This window comes from Protopterus annectens, chromosome 1.part0 (assembly GCF_019279795.1).
Source record: "Protopterus annectens isolate FY-2018-M chromosome 1.part0, PAN1.0, whole genome shotgun sequence".
Taxonomy (NCBI): Eukaryota; Metazoa; Chordata; order Ceratodontiformes; family Protopteridae; genus Protopterus; species Protopterus annectens.
This window is the reverse complement of record NC_056725.1, coordinates 123781883-123802608: the sequence shown is the minus strand read 5'-3', so window position 1 is coordinate 123802608 and position 20726 is coordinate 123781883. Positions and strand designations below refer to the sequence as shown.

General features: G+C 36.4%; 1 protein-coding gene across 3 annotated transcripts in view; it reads left to right on the top strand.

Moving 5' to 3' along the window:
* The window catches only part of SYNE1 (spectrin repeat containing nuclear envelope protein 1), a 2173401-nt gene that overhangs the window by 1346366 nt on the left and 806309 nt on the right, over positions 1-20726 (top strand). For all 3 annotated transcript variants that reach the window (XM_044089035.1, XM_044089189.1, XM_044089105.1), the window contains 2 exons: positions 854-1088; positions 9541-9735. In XM_044089035.1, the coding sequence (XP_043944970.1) occupies positions 854-1088; positions 9541-9735 (430 nt within the window). The remainder of the gene's footprint in view (positions 1-853; positions 1089-9540; positions 9736-20726) is intronic.

Below are 20726 nucleotides of genomic sequence, written 5' to 3'. Positions count from 1 at the left end.
CTCACCAAGAGGATTACTGGCCTCAAACATATGTCCTATGCAGACCAACTGAAAAAACTCCGTCTGTACTCAGTGGCATATCGCTTACTCAGAGGTGATCTCTGCCTGACTTACAAAGCCATGTCCAACTCAGAATTGAAGGACATGCTCCACCTAAAGAAATCCAAGTCACTGCAAGCCACATGCTCTAGTGAGCTAAACCTCACCACAACAATAAATAGAACATGCTGGAGGGATAGATTCCTGTCACAGAGACTCCTCATGCTTTGGAACAAAATCCCAAACTACATTAGGCAGAACCCCTCACTAACAGTCTTCAAGAGAAACCTTGATGAGTGGATGGGTAACTGAAAATCTACCCCTGGGATCACTTCATTGGCTCTGCTTGACAGAGGATCAGTTAATTAATCAATGGGGCAGCGATAGTCGACACACTCTGGCTAGGCTTATAAATGCCCTCGGCAGATAGCCTAGTACCTACCTATGAACCTATAAAGAATATTTTAAGTCTTACATTTTTCAGATGTAAGACCGGCTGGGAAGAAGGGAAATTACTTTTTTTAGTTCTTGTATTCAGAAAGTGTGTCATTTGATATTTTGCATTGTGTATGTGTTAGACTGTTAAGTTAAAAAAATGGAGGCAGAATTCTTAGCTCATTCGTAGATTGCTTACAATTCACTTGGCAATAGCAAAGCAAAACTGCCTCTTCACTAAACAACTTTTGTTTCTATTTCTGAACATTTGCAGGTTTCCTCCTTTATTGTAAATGTATGTTGGAATTCCAGATATTTTTTGATTGCTGTGTTATCACAATGTACCTTTTCTTAATTAGCTGATTTATTTTTCATGTAGGGTGGAATTCAGTCTAAAACTTGACCTCCTGAGTAGCCAGTGGCAAGGAGTAATTCGCCGGGCTCAGCAGAGAAGAGGAATAATTGACAGTCAGATTCGTCAATGGCAACGCTACAGAGAGATGGCAGAAAAGTTACGCAAGTGGTTGGTGGAGGTATCGCACCACTCAGCAGGTGAATTAGGCACTGTTCTTATTCCACTGCAAGAAGCTCGAGCACAGCTGGATGAAGTTCAGGTATGTAAGACTGTTGGTTCAGAAGACACACTATGACCTAGCTTGCTGAAATTTGAGATATGTAGACCAGTCATTTGGTCCATGTTTTGCACACAGTAGTTGATGCTGCCAGATCAGGATATTGTTTTTTTTTTCCCCTCTCCAATTTTTTTTTTATAGCAGCATCATTTTTGTCTATTATATAAAAGCAATTCATCCTTCCCGAACAGAAGTTCAGGAAATGTTCAGTTGGGCTGCATCTACTACTATGAGTTTGGATCACGTGACTAAAAGTTTTAAACACAGAGATAGAGAGAAGGAATGTGTGTGCATGTGTGTGCATGTGTGCGTGCATGTGCGTGTGTGCATGTCAGTCCTTAGTAGTAGCAAAATCAACAATTGTTCATTAATTCAATCATTTATACTACATGGAGTAGTTATGCTTCCTCTAGACAAACAAATGGTTCTGTAATCTTTATTGTAGACCTTATCTTTATCTATTTCATTTGAGTAACCTTGTTTTTTTTTTCTTTGTGCTTGTGTGTATTATTACCCAAAACAAAGCAGAATCACTGTTCCGAAAATAACCAATAAGCACCAAAACCAGAACAGATCGAAGAGGGCACAAATCCTAGTCTGCAAGCTATAGTTTAATTTTTAGTTTAATTTTGGAAACGAAAACGCAGTGTGCTGAATTGCATTAATGTGAATTTTGGTGGACTGAAAAGTCGTTTTAATCATTTTTTCTAGGCGAATTTTGGTGGACTGATAAGTTGTTTTATGCATTTTACTTGATGGACTGAAGAGTCGTGTATTAATTAAACTATAGCTTGCAGACTAGGATTTGTGCCCTCTTCGATCTGTTCTGGTTTTGGTGCTTGTGTGTATTATTGCTTGGTGTAGCACGTTTATGTGACCTTCTAATTAAAATATTTTTGAAATCTTTCTAAGTGTACTTCCTTGAAATATGCAAATTTTAATTTATATACTATTTGAGAGCTGTGTACCTCCTTGAAAGCTGCAGTATCGCTATGACGTATCTCATGAATTGCCTGTCATCTATTTTTTAAACAGAACTACATCTCATCACGCCACTATAATTTTTTAGTTTAGCAAGTGCTAGGATGGTCAGTGCCGAGGGACATGCTCTTCTAAATGGGGGCTTAAACTTGACTTATCTAAGTGTTCTGTTTGGATTAAATTTAACAGCACTCCATTTTCTCTTTGTCCTGCATCTTCAGGTGATGCTCAAGTTTGTACTTTAGTCACTGCTTTGTTTTTGCTGCATTCATTTTCTTTCATGTTACCTTTTTGACCTAAGTTCCACTCCTTATGCAGATTAAGGGCTGTATTGTAAAGCAGTAGGTCATTGTTGTGGACAGGACATGCTGTAGGTGAATATCTATATAAAACTGCAAGAACCTATGAAATGAAAACACAAATTGTAATTGGAAATCTACCTATTGAGGAAAATAGTTTGTTCAAATAGAATGTCCCCATTCCTGATTCCTGGAATTTAAATATCTCCAAGAGATTTCATCACTGTCTGTATACTATGAGATCACAGTATGTGTGGGAATTGTTTTCACTTTTTCTGGATGTTTCTCTTTCCTTGTATAAATCAAGTTTTAATAAATTTAAAGTCAAATAACAAGCATTCACACAATGTTCTTCACTTTGTTGTTGCTTTCATATTCTGCTGGTCTCAGAGTTTATCTGTTTGCATTTGTTTACTTTGCATCACTGAGTAATAGCCATGTCCTTGAATTACACTGAAATTATGCTGGTCACTGAGATCAAACACAACTAGGACACATAAGCTAATATAATATAAAAACAGGCAGTTATTAACAGCTTCCAGAAGTATATATTATGCTACTGGCATCAAGGAATACGTTTGATATACCATCAGACCATAAACCAGTGTATGCTTATAACTGCAGACGTTTACATTACAGTAATGCACCATAGTGACCTAACACTTGCATGTGAAAAAAAACACACTTCCATGAAATTCAGGAAATTCATAACATCATAAAAGTAATGAAAACCACTGCTCATCATGTCCACTCTTTGAAAATCCAAGAATCCATAAAAAGTTAGAACTCCCTTCAGTCTTGCTACAGGTGAAAATGCTTTCTGCAAAACTCACCCTGCAAGCTGAAACATCCTCCCTGACAATTTACAAAAGTTTATCAATGTTTCACTTTTCTGTAAAAAGTTTAAACTCTACCAGACACAACAGTTGTAATCCTCCTGATTCATTGACAATGAATAACATGTTTCAATCAAACCTCAAGTCCATAGGAAAATGCTAGTAATGTGGTTAGGGAGACCATTGTGGAGCCTAGCTCAGTTCCCAATTGCACAGGCCAATATCTGGTTAAGTGACTTGCTCTGAGACACACACAGTATCCCATAACAAATGCTACCTGCAGTTTCCTTGTTTTGTCCACTGCTTTAATTATAGTGAAAATCATTTGTGCTGTGCATTTGCTTTTGCAATGTGGATGTAGATGATGGAAGAAAGTGAGTATATTAAATCAGGAAAGGGAATAAAAAAGAATAAATAAGGGACTATGGGATGAAATTGATAAATGTGAAGCACTGCATTGATGGAAGAATCAAATAACCATGAAGAACATCTATAGAAGTTTGTCCGAATGGTGGAATGAATTTAAAAAGAAATACAAAAAGTGGTTTTGAATGGCAGGAAGATGTAAGAAAGGAACAAAAAGTGGAGTATGGGAAAATGTATAGATATCCCTAGAAAATTACAGAATAATATAATAGAGTATTATGATATGGAAAGAGGAGTATATAAAAGAAAAAAAATAGGCATTACTGTTTAGACAAAGATTTTTACAAATGAGAAGGAAGGCGGTATCTGCATATCTGGTTAAAATAGTAAAGGAGGATATTAGTATAATAAGGGAAATGAAAACTATCAACAGAGATTTAAAAAGAAAAAAAAGAGCAAATTAACAGTATTGTAGTATGGCATATGCAAAATATGTATAAGAGTAAAAATATAGAAAATAAGAGAGAATGGGAAGTAAAAAAATCCAGAACAAGTTAAGGAAGAGTTTGAAAAATAAATTACTATTAGTAAATTGGACGAATTACTTATGAAAGTAAATGTTGATTCAGTATCAATTTCAAATTGTATAGGGTATGGAATACAGAAGAACTTACAGGATTGGCAAAGAAAATGTTTTGTAAATGGACTGAATGAATGGTTGAAGGAAGTGGGATATTAAAATGTATATGGAAGAAAAATGAGAAGAATGAAATAAACATTAGAGAGTAATCACTATAAATAACACAGATTATCATTTTTATGAGAATAATACAGATGAGAATAGAAGGAAGGAAGAAGGATGTTATGGCAGAAAATATATATGGTAAAAAAAAGGAAGGGATGTGAAGAACTGTTATTGGTTGTGATAGAAATTGTGGATGATATTGTAAATAAAATCTAGGGTGTAAAACTTATGGTAGGTGATATTAGCAAGACATTTGATACAATAGGACATGATCGTTTGTGGGATATTATGGAGAAGTTTGGCATGCGTAATAGAATTAGGAGAGTATGTATGTCTGCATGTGGGAGTGTTAGTGAATGTTGGCTGAGTAAAGAAATATGCATGAAATGTGGTATTAGACAAGGATGTCCGCAGTGGAATATTGTTTGCAGTGGTAATGAATGTGATAATGTGTGATGTAGCTTATCAAATGAAAGATGCTAGATATTGTGATGGCAAAGGAATTGATTCCAGCAGTTTTATGCTGACAATATAGTTGTAGTTGCTAATGTCTGAAAGGATGTTTAAAGGAAATGTGAATAACCTTTAATAAAGATAAAAGTAAGAATTTGGTTGATGTGAAAATTGAGGGTGTGTGTTTTACAATGAGTGAAATGTCTTTGCTATGAATAAAATTTGGGAAAAATTATGTATTTGTCATGCAATGGGAGGGTTTGATAAAAGAAATGAATGAAACGTGTTTTCTGTTTGAAGTACATATATATTAGCATTTAGAGAAAAATGTTTATATGATGAATTTAGTATTAATGAGAAAACAGCATATATGTCAATTTGTATATCATCCTGGAAAAATTTGAAAATGAAATCACACAGTTGGTATTTTCCTTTATATGAGGTTTATGATTAGACCTAGTGAAAAGAGATCTGTTGTATATGACTGAAGAAGGGGGACTGGGGTTACTAAACCAGTTGTTCATTCTGCTTCTTTAAACTTGTATAAAGTATTAACGTGGGTTAAGGAAGAGAATTTGAATTATATACTAAGATTGTTTAAATAGAAGTACAAAAATATTCTGGGAGATGAAAATTAGAAAAACAGAAAAATAATATGTAAATGAAGAAGTAATAATAAAACCCGTAAACTAAAGTGGCTTACAGAAACATATATATTTCTGTAATTAAATATCTTAAATGTATACTTTTCAAAAACAACAGAATCCTGGGTGGAAGATATTCTAAAAAAATCATAAACCTGTGAAAAATTTGCTTCTTCATTATAATGGCTGTTAAATGTTGAAAAAACTTTTCCAGGCCCCTTACTGGGGTACAGGATATACCTTCCCTTTACTGAAATCCTCAAAGTTCCTTTCTATTGTTTTCTTTTTCCTAAATCTAATGGTTTCCTCATTCTTATGCAGATGCAGAAAAATACCATTATACTGTCATCTCTTAAAATAAAACAATAAATCAGATTTAATTCTTTCATCCAGTTCCTTGATCTCGACTGATACTTTTTCCATTTTGGCAGAATTTTAGTGGATCAGTATGATCATTAATTCAAGAACAGTTCTGTCAAACAGGTCCGTAAATTCATTGAAAGTTACAGAAGTTTGATCTAACCCATTTGGTAACTTGTATACTCTTAGTCCCTGTTTCCTTTGAAGGCTGTCTTTTAAAAATATGTCAAGTCAGAGACATCTAAAGTTGGTGATTTTCTTTTTGAACAGTTTAAATTTTCCATCCAAATTAAAATCAGAATTACCATTGGTGTTATCACACTGCCCCTGCATACTGTCAAGTGGGAGTTTTATTAAGCCAAGTGGCTATTTCAGGTTCATTGTGGGACCGCATGGGACAAACTTGTGATATATTAGCAATTTTGTTGTTTTTTGAATTGTTAACATTACTAGCACTACAATCATCCTTACCAATGCCCCCCATTTATTTATTTGAAGTTTGTTTTCAGGATGGTCCATTGGGCCAAAGGACCCCATTTTCAGTGGAGTCCTGGGGCGAAAAGCTCCATAAATACAATATATAAAGTAACAGGTTGTTATAGTATAAAAAGAGTACATGAAAACAAAGTATTTGATGATACAATTTAGAAGATAAAAACATAAATTGTATAACAATTAGTAAAAGTTTATAAATATATAGTCCCTATCATTGCTAGATGTTGTCTATTACAATAATAAGTAGGTATTTACAAGTCAATTAAAACTAAAGCAGCTATTTACAAGACCAGACTCTGGAAGCCTTTGTCCAGGTGTGATCTGACTAGACAAAACTAGCACTTGCTGTAATAATTTTTGAACTAGGACAGTTAAATAGCTACGAATTTCCATAGAAACAGCCAGCGGTACATTCTTTGTGCTAAGCAGGAAACAAATGTCACCATTTACAGGTAAAAAACACCACTACTCCAGTCCTTGGTGTTTACAGAAACAGCTGTGCATTCCAAGCCAATTACCAATCCAAAACATGAAATGCTCAACTGACACAGCAATAAAGGTATCGAACTAAGCTCTGTTTTCTGTAAAATAACTCAGTCTTCATCATAATGTATAAATAAGTCTGCTCCAACAGTTTAAATATCCATGTAACAGTCATTTGTCAAATAATGCCATTCTATAACAAATAGTGAATCATGCTGCTTCTCTCAGTCAATAAGTCCTCACACCAATATGCCCAGCAAGATTTGAACAAACTGCAGGTGAACGCTAATTACTGGATGCTTCAAGTTTTTGTTTGCAAAAAGGTAAGGCACACAAGCAGCCTATATTTCTCACATTGCTCCTGAGTGGAGAAAGTGTGTACATTATTACAATTTTGTTAGGCAGCAGGAAGTGCATCTTGGTAACCTTAAGTTCGATGTAAAAAAAAAGGAAAAAAAAGGAAAATAAAATCATGAATTGCGAACGTTAGCAGTTCTATTATTGGCTGCCCTAGCTGACTTTTGAGCTTGTTGTTATTTTGGGCTGTCATTTTTTTTCATTTCCTGTTTTGTAGATTATTTCATTACTGGCTGATTGTTCTCACAAGAAGATTTACAACACTGAATTAAAGAATACATTTTCATTTTTTTTCTTGTTTGAAAACCACTAACTATGCAGACTGACACTTACTGAAGGGGAAAGTGTTGTAGTGTGTTTTCTGTTGTAGTGTGTTTTCTGTTGTAGTGTGTTTTCTCTTATAGTGCGTTTTCTGTTGTAGTGTGTTTTCTTGGCAGTAGCTTCAAAATCAGCCTGCCACTCATCAAAAGACACGGCTAGCCACACCCATAGTTGCGTGAAGTAAAATGGTCTGAACTTTTTTTGCCATTTGGGATATACATTGAATTTGACTAGGGTACAGCAATACTGCAGGTAACATTGCTCTACTGCGTATCAAATGGCTATCTTTCAGGCCTGATTAGCATACCCTTCTCCCACAAAATGATATACTGTATAATTATATATTAGTTGTGCATCCTGACTTGTTCCCCTAGAAAAAGTAACACGGTTTCAAATATTTTTTAAGTAATTAAAAAACACGTTCATTCTTTCTGAATTCCAGTCTTTGAGGCATTAGTTTACAAATACTTTCACAGTCTTTTAGTATGGCTGTAAAAGTACAAATTTATTAAGGGAGAATATTTATTTTTTTTTAAGTCAAACAGCAGTCACTTTTCTGATATAAAAGAATAAATTAGACTAGCTTTCCAACCTACCTGCAAGGAGTATGATAAAGGGCTGAAATTCCTTATAGTATATTGGTCACATTCTAACTCAAGTATGAGAAAAAAAACCTTTGGAGTTGGACATAAGCTCCTTACTATATAGAATATGTAATTACACAGTTTTTGATTTAAAAATTATGTTGTTTTTGCCCTTTATTTTGTTGATAAAGACGTCTCACTGAAATTCTTCTTGGAACTGAAAAACCCTAGCTGACATCATGAAAGACTTAGGCCACAATGCTTCACTATCCAAACGTATGTATTAGTTACAGTATACCCGTGATAAGTGCATCAGAGGAAGTCATACTATTTGATGAAAGCGCTTAACCTGTGGTTTTTGTGTTAATAAACCTTTTCTGTGGACCTGCAACGTTGTGCTCCTTTTGGTTATTTGGTTTATTTCGAGCGCATTGGGCACTATTTGTTTGGTTGCATCAGTAAAGATACTTTGCCAGCTAGGTCTTGCAGGTGAAACACGTTACAGTGAGTATTAACATGTGATGATACAGTAGTTAGATGACAACATCAGTAAGAAGCTGCTCTTCTAAAGAAGTAAGTTCTTTACTTAAACAGAATTCATTGCAGTTGGATGTAAATCGTTGCCCAATACCTACAATTATATCATTTTTTGTGGGTGTGGTTAAACAGAAATTGAGTACACTGTGAAACTAAAAATCAGACATCTTACTCTAATTGTAATTATTTGCAAAACCACTTTTAACTTTATCATGACGTGATTAGCTGGAACTGAAATAAATTGTAAACCAACAGGTGATTCAGAAAGTGATCAATACAGTGGAAATGAGGGGGTCATCTGTTTTCACTGTGTAGCATCCCCTGACATAATTGGTAGCCAAAAGCAGTGCAGATATACCATGTATTCTACTTGCACTTTGAAGTAACATTTCAAAAGCTGTTGCATGAGTATGTTTTTGTTTAGTGAGCCCAGTTACATTTATGGACTAAGTAGCGCTAGAAAGGAGTTTACTAACTGATTTAAATCTCACAGAGGTTTTAAATGACTGACTGCATAGGAGGTTGAGATAGGGCATGTATTCATCAGTCTCATAAAGTAAATGCATTTTTTCTGTATATACACACACACACACATATATATATATATATATATATATATATATATATATATATATTTTTTTTTTTTTTTTTTTTTTGCTGTGAGATACTTTCCTATGTCTCTTCTACTCAGTCATATGTACAGAGTATTGCTGGGCCTTTGTATTACTCAACAAATAATGCATTTTCTAATGTAAGTGTAGCATCTGGACAAATTTATTTATCATGCAGCACTATGCACTATATACAGAGTAAGCTAAACTCTGGTTTTATTTTTTTGGTAAAAAAATTCTTTATGAATAAATTATTTTGCTTGATAGGATTGTATTGCATTTGACCTATTTTAAGTTTTGAAAATGCTGCTATACACAACCAATAAAAGTAATTGTTTTGTACCCTCTTTCTTGACTTACAGCTAAAGGAGAAGGCCCTTCAGCGACAGCAAGGCAGCTATATTTTAACAGTGGAGGCAGGCAAGCAGTTGCTACTCTCCGCTGACAGCAGTGCTGAATCTGCTTTACAGGCTGAACTGACAGAAATCCAGCAGCGCTGGAAAACAGCTAGTATGCGTTTGGAGGAACAGAAGAAGCAGCTTGCCTTCTTACTAAAAGTAAGTTCATAACTCTTAAGGACACTTTTTTATATGTCATTACTCATCCTTCTTTGGTGTGCCTGGAAGTCATTAAGCATCAGGCTTCAATAAGCAATATTAGATTTTGTCAGTGTATATCTGAGTTTGCATTCATTCTGAGATGGATTGGTATTTGATCAGGAATGGTTCCTTCCTTATACCCATTACATGCTGGGATATATCTCTGTTTCCTGAACTTTGAATCTGAATAATCAGGATATTGAAACTGTATGTATGTGTGTGTGTGTGTGTGTGTGTGTGTGTGTGTGTGTGTGTGTATATATCTATATATATATATATATATATATATATATATATATATATATATATATATATATATATATATATATATCTATATATATATATATATATATATATATATATATATATATATATATATATATAGATAGTGGTTGTGTCTGGATGTAGGGATGGATGCTGACCGCTGTTACACTTAGTGGCTTTAGGAGCTGTTGTTCAGGTATGGTGCAGTAAATAGCATAGCTCAAACAATTAATGTAGCATTTGTTTTAAGAAGGTATTACTCTATAGATTATATCAAACACACAATGCAGTATTGTTTCCATTCTGTATTACACTGCTGACCCACTTACCCAACACTGGAATTATTCTTCTGACCAGAAAAACACAGCTTAGGTTTTATCAGTGGAATGTCAATACATGCCTTACATTACTTTGATGGCCACGTCATATGGAACACAAGTCCCAGCAATTCAATGAAAGAAAAGTATAGAGGAATAAAGTCACTTAAGTATGTGCACTCTTAATATATTGTATATGAGCAGTAAATAAAGGTAGGCATTACTGCAGAATAACAAACTGTGCGAAGACATGCATAGTACCTTATAATTCCTCCAAGTTTTTGCTGTTCATATTATACAGTCATTTTCAGTCCTGTAATTGTGCAGTTTTACCTCTCCATTTATTACAGGACCTGTTTATAAGATGACTGCACTTTCATAAACCTATAACCTGTTTGTAAAAGTTATTTTACAGTACAGTAGCATACTCTGGAACATACATTGTGCTGGAATGCATCACTTTGTGGTTGGTGGGATGGGTCTATGCTTCATAACATCCAAACTGTGTAGAGTATAGCAAACTACATTCATATCATTGATACAATGTCAGGGATAGAAGGCATTACTATGTTTAATTCAAACACTGTGGCATAAAGGGATAAAGCTTGGCTCTGATATTAAATCAGGTGACCTGCATTTATGTAGTGGCTTAGGCAGTAGAAGAGGTGGGCAAGGGAGATGGGTGTGAGTGACTGTCACCAGTTCATCCATGCCACAGGAAGGTAGATGTCTTTTCATTTGGATGATTACCACCATGCAGTTGGATAATTGTGTGGTTCTGAATGGCCCAAGCCTGGAATGTCAGTTTGGTGCTAAAAAGCTCGTGACAGTAGCTGTCAAAATTAGCATATATGCTAGAGCATGCATGCCTAGGGGAAGAGCAGTGTATGCCCTGTGGTGATGGGAGGTGCTCATGTCAGCCACCTTGGGCAGAGTTAGGCTTAAAAAAATGCCCCCATTAACCTTCACTTTATAAGAAGTAGTTCCCCTACCTGGGTGTAATAAGAGTCCATTCTGAAACACAGATCACCATGGAATATGGGAATAAATACGGACTCTCAGGCTAGTGAGATGAGGCCACTTCTCAGTAATGGATTGATGTAGAGGTAAAAAAGGCAGGGAAAATGGCTGCTGTGCACTTTGTGCCACAGGACTTCTATGGCCCATTTCGTTGTTCCATGGCTGTTTGAATGACAGCGTCACTATGACTGCACATCAAGGAAACCTTGCACTGAGGGCAAATAGGCTTGAGACCTATTGAGGCTGATGGTTTCCAGTCATAGAGTGGAAAAATGATCTAGAACAAGAAAAAAAAAAGATTATTATACCTAGAAAAGGGGTGCATCGTGGATTTCTGTACAGAAATGTAGACGTTGATGGTGGGTAAGGACTTTTTGCCTCACCTTATTTGACTTTTTCTCTTACATATTACATAAGCTATAGTACCTGATTAGCCAAAAACATTCTTTATTTTCTCTTTTTGTCCTCCTCTCATAATAACTGCCTTGTACCTGTTCCAGGAATTGTTAAATATTTTTGTTCTTCCTAATCCTACTACTACTTCTTCCTGATGGCTCTTAAACTCATAGACCACCTTTTCTGTGAAATGGTACTTTCTTAGTTCCCCCTTGAGCCATCCATTTTGCATTTTTGAGATTGTGGCTTCCTGTTCTCACACACAGCTACATTTTTGAAAGACAATTGTTTGGCTGTGAGGATTCCTTCAAGGTACTCAAAATAAGCTATAATGTCCTGTATCTGCCTTTGTTCATCAAGACTATAGATATTAAGTCCCCTCCCCATATTATGTGTGTGTGTTTATGTGTGTGTGTGTGTGTGTGTGTGCACACACGTGTGCATGTGTGTGTGTGTGTGTGTGTGTGTGTGTGTGTGTGTGTGTGTGTGTAAAACTTCATGTTTTCTACTGCTAATGCATCTTCTTGTGCACCGTCCTTTTTGCTGACCACTTGTATTAGCCGCATGCCCTTTTTTCATTGTAACTACCTACAGATCACTATTACAAATTTAATATTGCAGTCATTTTTCCTGCATTTAGGTACTACTTTGTTTTATATATATATATATATATATATATATATATATATATATATATGAACAAACAAAAAGAACGCCTTGGACCACGGTCTTCTCCTCTATAGTGTCAACACCAAAATCACAGAGCGCCAGTGAAATTAACGCTTTTATTCACCAAGAAAAAATAAATACATGCGTTTTCATCCTACATACAGGACTTCATCAGACAACCATTTTTGACTCAAAAAGCAATTTAAATAATCTCTAAGTCACCTGTTTAATTGTTAATCCAATGAAATACATCTCCTTCAATTTAAACTAACAAATCTCCCTTTACATCTCATAAATATTAATGCCTACTCTCTGAAAGTGTCTTGTGCTAAACTTGATCATTCCACATCATTTATTTATATAAATAATTTAAATTAAAATACATATAATAAACATTCATGAATGATTTACTAATAAATTACTATAAAATATCTCATTAAAAATATCTTAAATAAATTAGTTTAAAAACTCAGGTATGTGAAGACTATATATTTGTTTCCTGTGTGTGTGTATCAATAAAGATTTCCTTAAACCTATGTTTCATGTATATTCTACCCCATCTGGTGTTCATTTTACAAAATTACATGTTTGAGTTTTTCAAATGTTATTAGCCTTTAATTTCAACAGAGAAGAAATTGTTTCCTGTGTATGTGTATCAATAAAGATTTCCTTAAACCTATGTTTCATGTATATTCTACCCCCATCTGGTGTTCATTTTACAAAATTACATGTTTGAGTTTTTCAAATGTTATTAGCCTTTAATTTCAACAGAGAGGAAATTGATATAAAGTCATTCATTCCTGGTTTATTTCCTGCATCGAGGTTGACCTGCCACCAAAGCTCTCTACTTTCTAATATTTCTTCCCACAGGCCACCTCTAATTCTGGTTTAACTTGATCCAGAACAAAAATTCATATTTAAATTTAGTGCAGGAAATAGAATGCCTATACAATGCATTTGTGTTTTTCTTTTTTGTGATGTCATAAGAATGTTCGTATATCCTTCTTTTCAGTTGTCTTTCTGTCTTCCCTACATAAAAAGACTGACAGGACTGACAGATAACAAGATACACGACCCCTCTACTATCACAGTTAAAAACCTTTACTGCCTAACCATCTCATTCTGCTTTCAATATATACTTCTCCCCTGTTTATAATGTACGAACATTGGTGGCACCTGCCACACTTGTATGTTCCTACTTTATTTCTATTCCCTTTATTTTTACTATGTCCATTCCTTTCCATCAGTTTTTTTAGGCTACAAGAGTTTCTATAAACTACTTTTGGTTCCATTTTAGTAATCTCTTCCATGTCCGTTAAAGCGGAGAATTTATTCCATTCCTTGTTTAAAAATTCCTTTACTTTCCTGTTGGAAGCGTTGTATTCTACTACTAAACTTCTTTTGTATGTTTGTTGACCTATTTTGTTCTTGTTAACATCATTTTGATTCTCATTGTTAATCCCTCTCCCCATAATTGGCTTAAATCTCTCCTGCCTTCCTTTTTCCACTTCATTCCTTATTTTACTAATAAATTCTGCAGGATAACCACGTTCCAAGAACATTTTTTCTAGGACTTTACACTCTACTTCGAAATCGTAGTCCCAACTGGTCATTCTAGACCCCCTGACAAATTGCCCCTTGACAATATTCTTTTTACTATGCAGGGGGTGGGCACTATCATAGTGCAAATAGGAATTGACATACGTCTCCTTTCTATGCACTTTAGTTTCATATTTTCCATCTCTTTTGTATAACTCTATATCTAAATATTTTAGTGTTTCTAAACTAGTAGAGTATGTAAATCTCAAGAAGTTAGTAGTTCCACTGATATATTCAAAAAATTCTAAAAATTTGTCAAGCCCCCCTGTCCAAAGTAACACTATATCGTCCAAAAATCTGTGGTATGTTAACCAATATTGTTTATATTCACTGTTAACTATTTATTTTTCTTCCCATTTTAATAAAACAATGTTGACATACGTGGGGGCACATGCCGCCCCCATAGCCACTCCAGATTTTTGTTGATAATACTCCCCTTGGAACATAATAAAATTGAATTTCAACACGTAATCCATAAGTGCTACACAAGCTATTTTGTCCTTTTGTTTTAATTTTTTGTCTTCAAAAATGCTCTCTTCGAACATTTCTATCCCTTCCTGGTAGGGGATGCAACTAAATAAATCAATGACATCAATTGTCACGAATAAAATATCCTCCCTATAATGTTCAGGCTTTAATAGGCTCAAAAAGTCCCAGGAGTCCTTTAATATAATTTCATTGTTGACCCAAATGTGTTTGCACTTGTAGTCAACAAATTTAGCCATTGCTTCAGTTTTAGAGCCACCTGCCAAAACTATTGGCCTTAGGGGGGGGGTCATCCTTGTTTTTATGGATTTTAGGTATCCCAAATATTGTAGCTATTCTGGGTTTATTCACTTCTAAATACTTGAAAATTTGTATATATATATTTTTTTTTTTTTTTTTTTTTTGCAGCTTCCAGAATTTTGGAGGTCACAGCAGCCAGTAAGGCCAAAAGGCCAAAGCCTGCTCTTTGAATGAGATATGGGGCTGCTCACCACACACATCACAGCTAGCTTGCACTAGACACATAGAAATTCTTGCATCATGGATAGCACTGCAGTGGCGTTACAATGGGCACGGAAGTACTATGGCACAAAGTGCACAGCAGCCATTTTCCATGCCATTTTTCATTTGAGAATGTTAACATGTCTACAGGCAATGTCTATGTGATCACATATCATATTCAGAAAGCAGGATATGGCCTCATTGGCTGTGGTTCCCGGATGGACATCCACACACTCAGATTTCACTTTTCTGTCTGGTACACCAGCTGCAGAGCTTTCTACAGATTTATTTTAGAACAAATTCTGGCTATTATGTAAACCTATTAATCCAGATGTCTTTTTTGTACTGAAACATATACCATGACCAATGACACAGGACTTTCTAACAAAAACTTCTCCCCTTCGCAAGTACCCAGTAACCACCTTGAATGTGCTTTTTTACAAACTACTTCATTATTCATTTCCATTGGAATAAATGTGTCATAGTGCATGTGTTCTAAACCTCCCTATTCTGAAGTCCTTTATTTGCGCTAATAGATGAAGTATGAGACCTGCCATTTTCAAAGTAACAAAAGACCTTTAGTATCTTGCTTATATGTATGTATTATATATATATATATATATATATATATATATATAAATATATATATATATATATATATATATATATATATATATATATATATATATATATATATATATATACACACACACACACACACACACACACACACACACACACACACAGAGAGAGATGTATCCGAGATATGTTTTGCTGCTGGGTTAAATGCATGTTTTGTACATCCCAAAGATGTTCCAAATCTCTCATATGAGTATTTGCAGTGGTTTCTGTTATGTAATGTTTTGAGAATTTGGATACTGCAATCAATATCAAGGCTTTTACCATGCATTTTTCCCATGTGCTTCCTTTTTAACAGGCGTCACAAGGAGTTGTACCTACCACATTCTGATTCTTTGTCTTTCACCTTAAAAGACACCAGCACATTGACTAAGCTTTTATTTTTTCCTTTATGAAACTTTATAACGTCTAATTTTATTTCAGCTGTGAGTATAATTCAGTGTACAAGATATTCATTGTATTGCTAATGTGTGGAACACAGTCCATAATCAACTACAGATGATTCACACATGTATTGCAGGTTAGCTCCTTATTTTGTATTTTTTTTGGTCTTTTTTGAAGAATCTTGGAAGAATTTGGGGAATAACTTATTTTCTGTAATTTTATATAAGTACCTCCAGCTGTCTCCTTAAACATTCCTTGGTAATTTGGCCTTGCACTTTAGTGCAGAAAGATGAGGACCTGAGAGCAACCCAAGTTTAATTATTAGCCCTGGCATTGGGGAGCAATTCTTGTAGGGATGTAGTGAAAGAGAATGGACTGTTCACCTCCCTCACTGGTGGGTGTGTGGGGGAGAAAGTTACTTGCACTCTCGGGCACATGGATCTGCGTTATTTTCCAGGTGGAGACTGCAGAAAACACCAGACATTCTTCAGGGAAGGGTACAGCTGCAGGAGTAGGCACTCCTATTGCAAAAGTGAGGGCATGCCCTTTACTGCAGCCCAGTGCACATCCTCTACCGATGCTTCATTGGAAGTGTTTAGTGATAGCATAGCACAGAGGTGAATCACGTCTTGGCTGTCCGAATGATGGCCTATCCCAGTTAACCCTTGCCCCAGTGATAGAGAACAGGCTGAAAGACTGTGATGAGGGATGGTACAAACAGCTTCACAGCCCTCTCCCCCTCTCTAGGAACTGGCGCCAGTATCAAAAACTATACCAAATTACTATACAAACATTTATATAGATGCATGGAATCAGGAATACCTGACAGGACTAAATCATCCTCCGCAAGGAAGAGTAAACCTGTCTGGTGGACATCTGAAATAAATAAACGCTGTAACAAAAGAAAGAAATTGCTGTCCAGGACCAAGAAGGAGCAGGTGCTCAATTGGAAGCAATCTCTCCTTATCCTGAACAAGCAAATAAGAGCTCTAGTGAAATCCTCCAAAGCAAACTTCGAGTCCAAATTGGCCACATCTACTAGAGACAATCATAAGGCCTTCTTCACATATGTCTGCACTCTCAAAGGAATCACTCAGATCTGCTCAGAACTGGTGGTCAAGGGCACGACATATACAAATGCTGTTGATATAGCCAACTTGCTGGCTGACAGATTCAGCGAAAATTTCAACCCTATTCTCTCCCATCAGTAAATCAGGACATCCCCAGTGCCTGCCCCCTTCCCCTTATATCTAGGGATCAGGTCATCACTGCTCTCTGAAAGGTAAAAAATACAGCCTTATTGGGACCCAATAACATCCCAGGCTGCATCCTACATGAACTTAGGCAGGAACTTGCAGCACCATTAGGCACCCTAGTCAACCAAAACCTGAGTGCAGTCTTTGTTCCAGCTGAGTGGAGGACAGCCACTGTCATCCGTTTACACAAAGGTGAAGTGTCCACCAATCCTGGAAATTATAGACCCATCAGCCTAACTAGCTTGATCTGCAAGGCATGGAATGGATTATCATGGGCCTCATTAACAAGGACATTGGCAACCTCCAAACACTCGATCCCACACAATTTAGCTTCATCAAGGGGGCTCAGGTCTGTTAAATTTGGCTGACTTTTTTGAGACAGTCAACAAAGCCATGAACGAGACAAAGACAGTGCACACCACCTACCTAGACCTGGCCAAAGCTTTTGACACTATTCCTCACTCTAGCATAATAAATAAACTCTCACAACTAGGCATCAATCCATATGTTACCGGATGGGTAGCTAACTGGCTGACTGATAGAACCCACCTAGTCAAAATAGGGGAAGCCACCTCAAGCAGTAGACCCCTATCGAGCGGATTACCCCAGCATTTGGTCTTAGGGCCTCTATTATTTGGGATATATTTTCTGAGGTACAGGCCAAACCAGTGGGCTATGGCTGACCAAGTTTGCAGATGACTGCAAGATGGGTACTGTCATCAATTCCCCTAGTGACGTGGACATCCTCCAACAGGGTCTCACGCAAACAAATGACTGGTGCCAGAAACATGGCCTCAAGCAGAATACCAAAATGAATGCATCAATATCCCCATTGGTGAGAGTGATGTCCCCACAAATTATCACATTAATAACAATGTCCAAAGCATGCAATTGATTGTGAGGGATTTGGACACCCAAATTGATAGCAACCTGACTTTTGACCACCATGTTGCTTCCATTATACAGAAAACTTTCTACATGGCCCACCTCATAAGTAAGGGTATCTCATCCAGGGAAAAGGAGGTCTTAACACTCCTGCATTCCTCCCTTATAAGGCCCATTATTGAGTACAATGCCCCATTCAGTGTGTACCTCACAAAGTACATGCAGCAGCAGCTGGAGAGACCACAGAGGTGTCTCACCAGGAGAATCCAGGGCCTCAAAAATCTTCCATACACAGATAGGGTAAAAGCTCTATCCCTCTACTCAGTTTCATACAGACTCCTCAGAGGTGATCTCTGTCTGGCATACAAGGAAATCTTGGACCCTACATTGATGGGACTGCTGCATATCTGCAAGTCAAGCTAGTGCAGAAGATTGTCTTTTAAGGGTTTTATAGAATACTTGTTTAGGAGACCAGACTTTGTTTGGAAGTGTGTACTAGTTTGGTAGTGGTTTTATTACTAGAATGTCACTATATTGTAAATCAAATAACATTTATTACTGATTTCTGGACTGCTATTATATATATTATATACTATATGTATTTCTCATTGCTGGTTATTCTTTAAATCCTTAGATCTTTTTGTAGCTGGGTTACTAGATAGAAGATGAGTTGTTTCTGTGAGCTGTAATAAAATAATTTTTGAGGAATCGAATGGTGCAACATTTCTGTGCCTCTGAATGTTCCTTGTTTGTGGATTTATAAGTCAGTTCTTTTATATCGACTGGCATGACTTTCCCATTCCAATCCATGCTGCCTTGGACCCACAGAGCCACGAGCTCACAGATATTCCGGAATTCTTTCAATTTGTGGTGATTTCACAAGTTTTTCTAAGAGTGAGGAAAGTCTGAGATGTTAGTACATTTCCAGATTCTCTCTTGCTCTTATTCTCTTGAAAAGGAATTGCATTATGTAACCATCATAAAGTGATCCCATTCTGAACCAAATACCAGAAGACCGGATGTGACACAGTGAAAGTATTGCTGCCCCAAACTGTAAGTCCAGACTTGACCTTGCTTAGGGCAATAGTTCAGGGGACAAGTGTTGCTTTCACTAGTGAATTGAAACCCACAGTGATTCAGAGTAGAGTAACAAGTATGCAGTGGCTGCCATCCAGAACAGTAGTCACTGCCCCCATCTTACACAGAATGCAAAAACATCATAATCTGATTCAAAGATATTCAGTGCAAAGGAACTGCATTATGTTTTCATTAGGCAAAACGAATGACAGTGAAGTGCAGTGAAGTGACTCCATGGAACAGACTGGAGCATGATTATTATGACACTAGCATGTGCTTGTGTTGAGAAGGGGGGTATATAGACATGAATTATAACTTAGTCTGCTGTCCTACTTGTACATGTGTGTTAGTCATTGCAGGCACTTCATACAGTCATGATAAGCAGCAGAATAAGTTATAATGCATGTCTGCATACCCCCTTCTCAACACAAGCACAGACATGAATTATAACTTAGTCTGCTGTCCTACTAGTACATGTGTGTTAGTCATTGCAGGCACTTCATACAGTCATGATAAGCAGCAAAGCAGTTTGGTGAACATCTAATCAGGCTAAACATGCACCACAATTAGTGGGCATGCCCACAGGAGTTGGTTTCAACAACTGTGAAATGATGCACAGACTGTGGAGCTGGCATCCTAAGACTGATTCCATGCAACACCCAGCAACACTGGTACTGCAGAGAACCAGTACTTAGCCCAAGAACTATGGCATCTACAACTAGCAACAACATATACTGATGTATAAAACAACAAAGAAAAGACCAGTGAAATTGGATGCTCAGTTTATTATATGAACTTATCGTGTGTTTTTAAGGAATGATATACAAGACGTTGAGTTTCTTTGAAAGTTTGCACTGTTTGAAGGTGGTTGTTTGCCAAGGCGCTAAGGTCTTATAATAAATTGAGCATCCAGTTTCACTGGTCTTTTCTTTGTTGTGTTATATGTCACTTGCCTTTGTTAGTGGGTTATTTGCATGCACTGATGTTGTATGGTTTATGCAGATTCATTGTACTTACTGAATGTGATTATGGAGGAACATGGTCAGCACCACTCAGGGAGTAATATGGTGTTTGGGGTATTGCATTTTTATTAGGACTGAGAGCAATATACCAGCAGCACTGATATTGGAACTTTTCCATCCATAACTATATAATAGCAAACTTAATCACTTAGGAGTGATCAGAAGACAGGGAAGTGGCATTATATTAACAAGTTGTGGGCTGTGGTTTGTCTAGCTGACAATGAATAGTGTTATGACAGTTAAGTGTAGGATGTAAGATGTTAGCCATATCTCTGTTTACAGTGTAGTATTGCCTCATGTCTTCTATGGTCAAGCTTCAAGCCAATGACACTGAAAGGTACTTCCCTGTTATGTAAGACAGCAATGTATGGTATAGTGTCATGTGACAGAAGGAGGAACAAGGTAGTACTTCCAATCAATGGGGCATTTTTGCT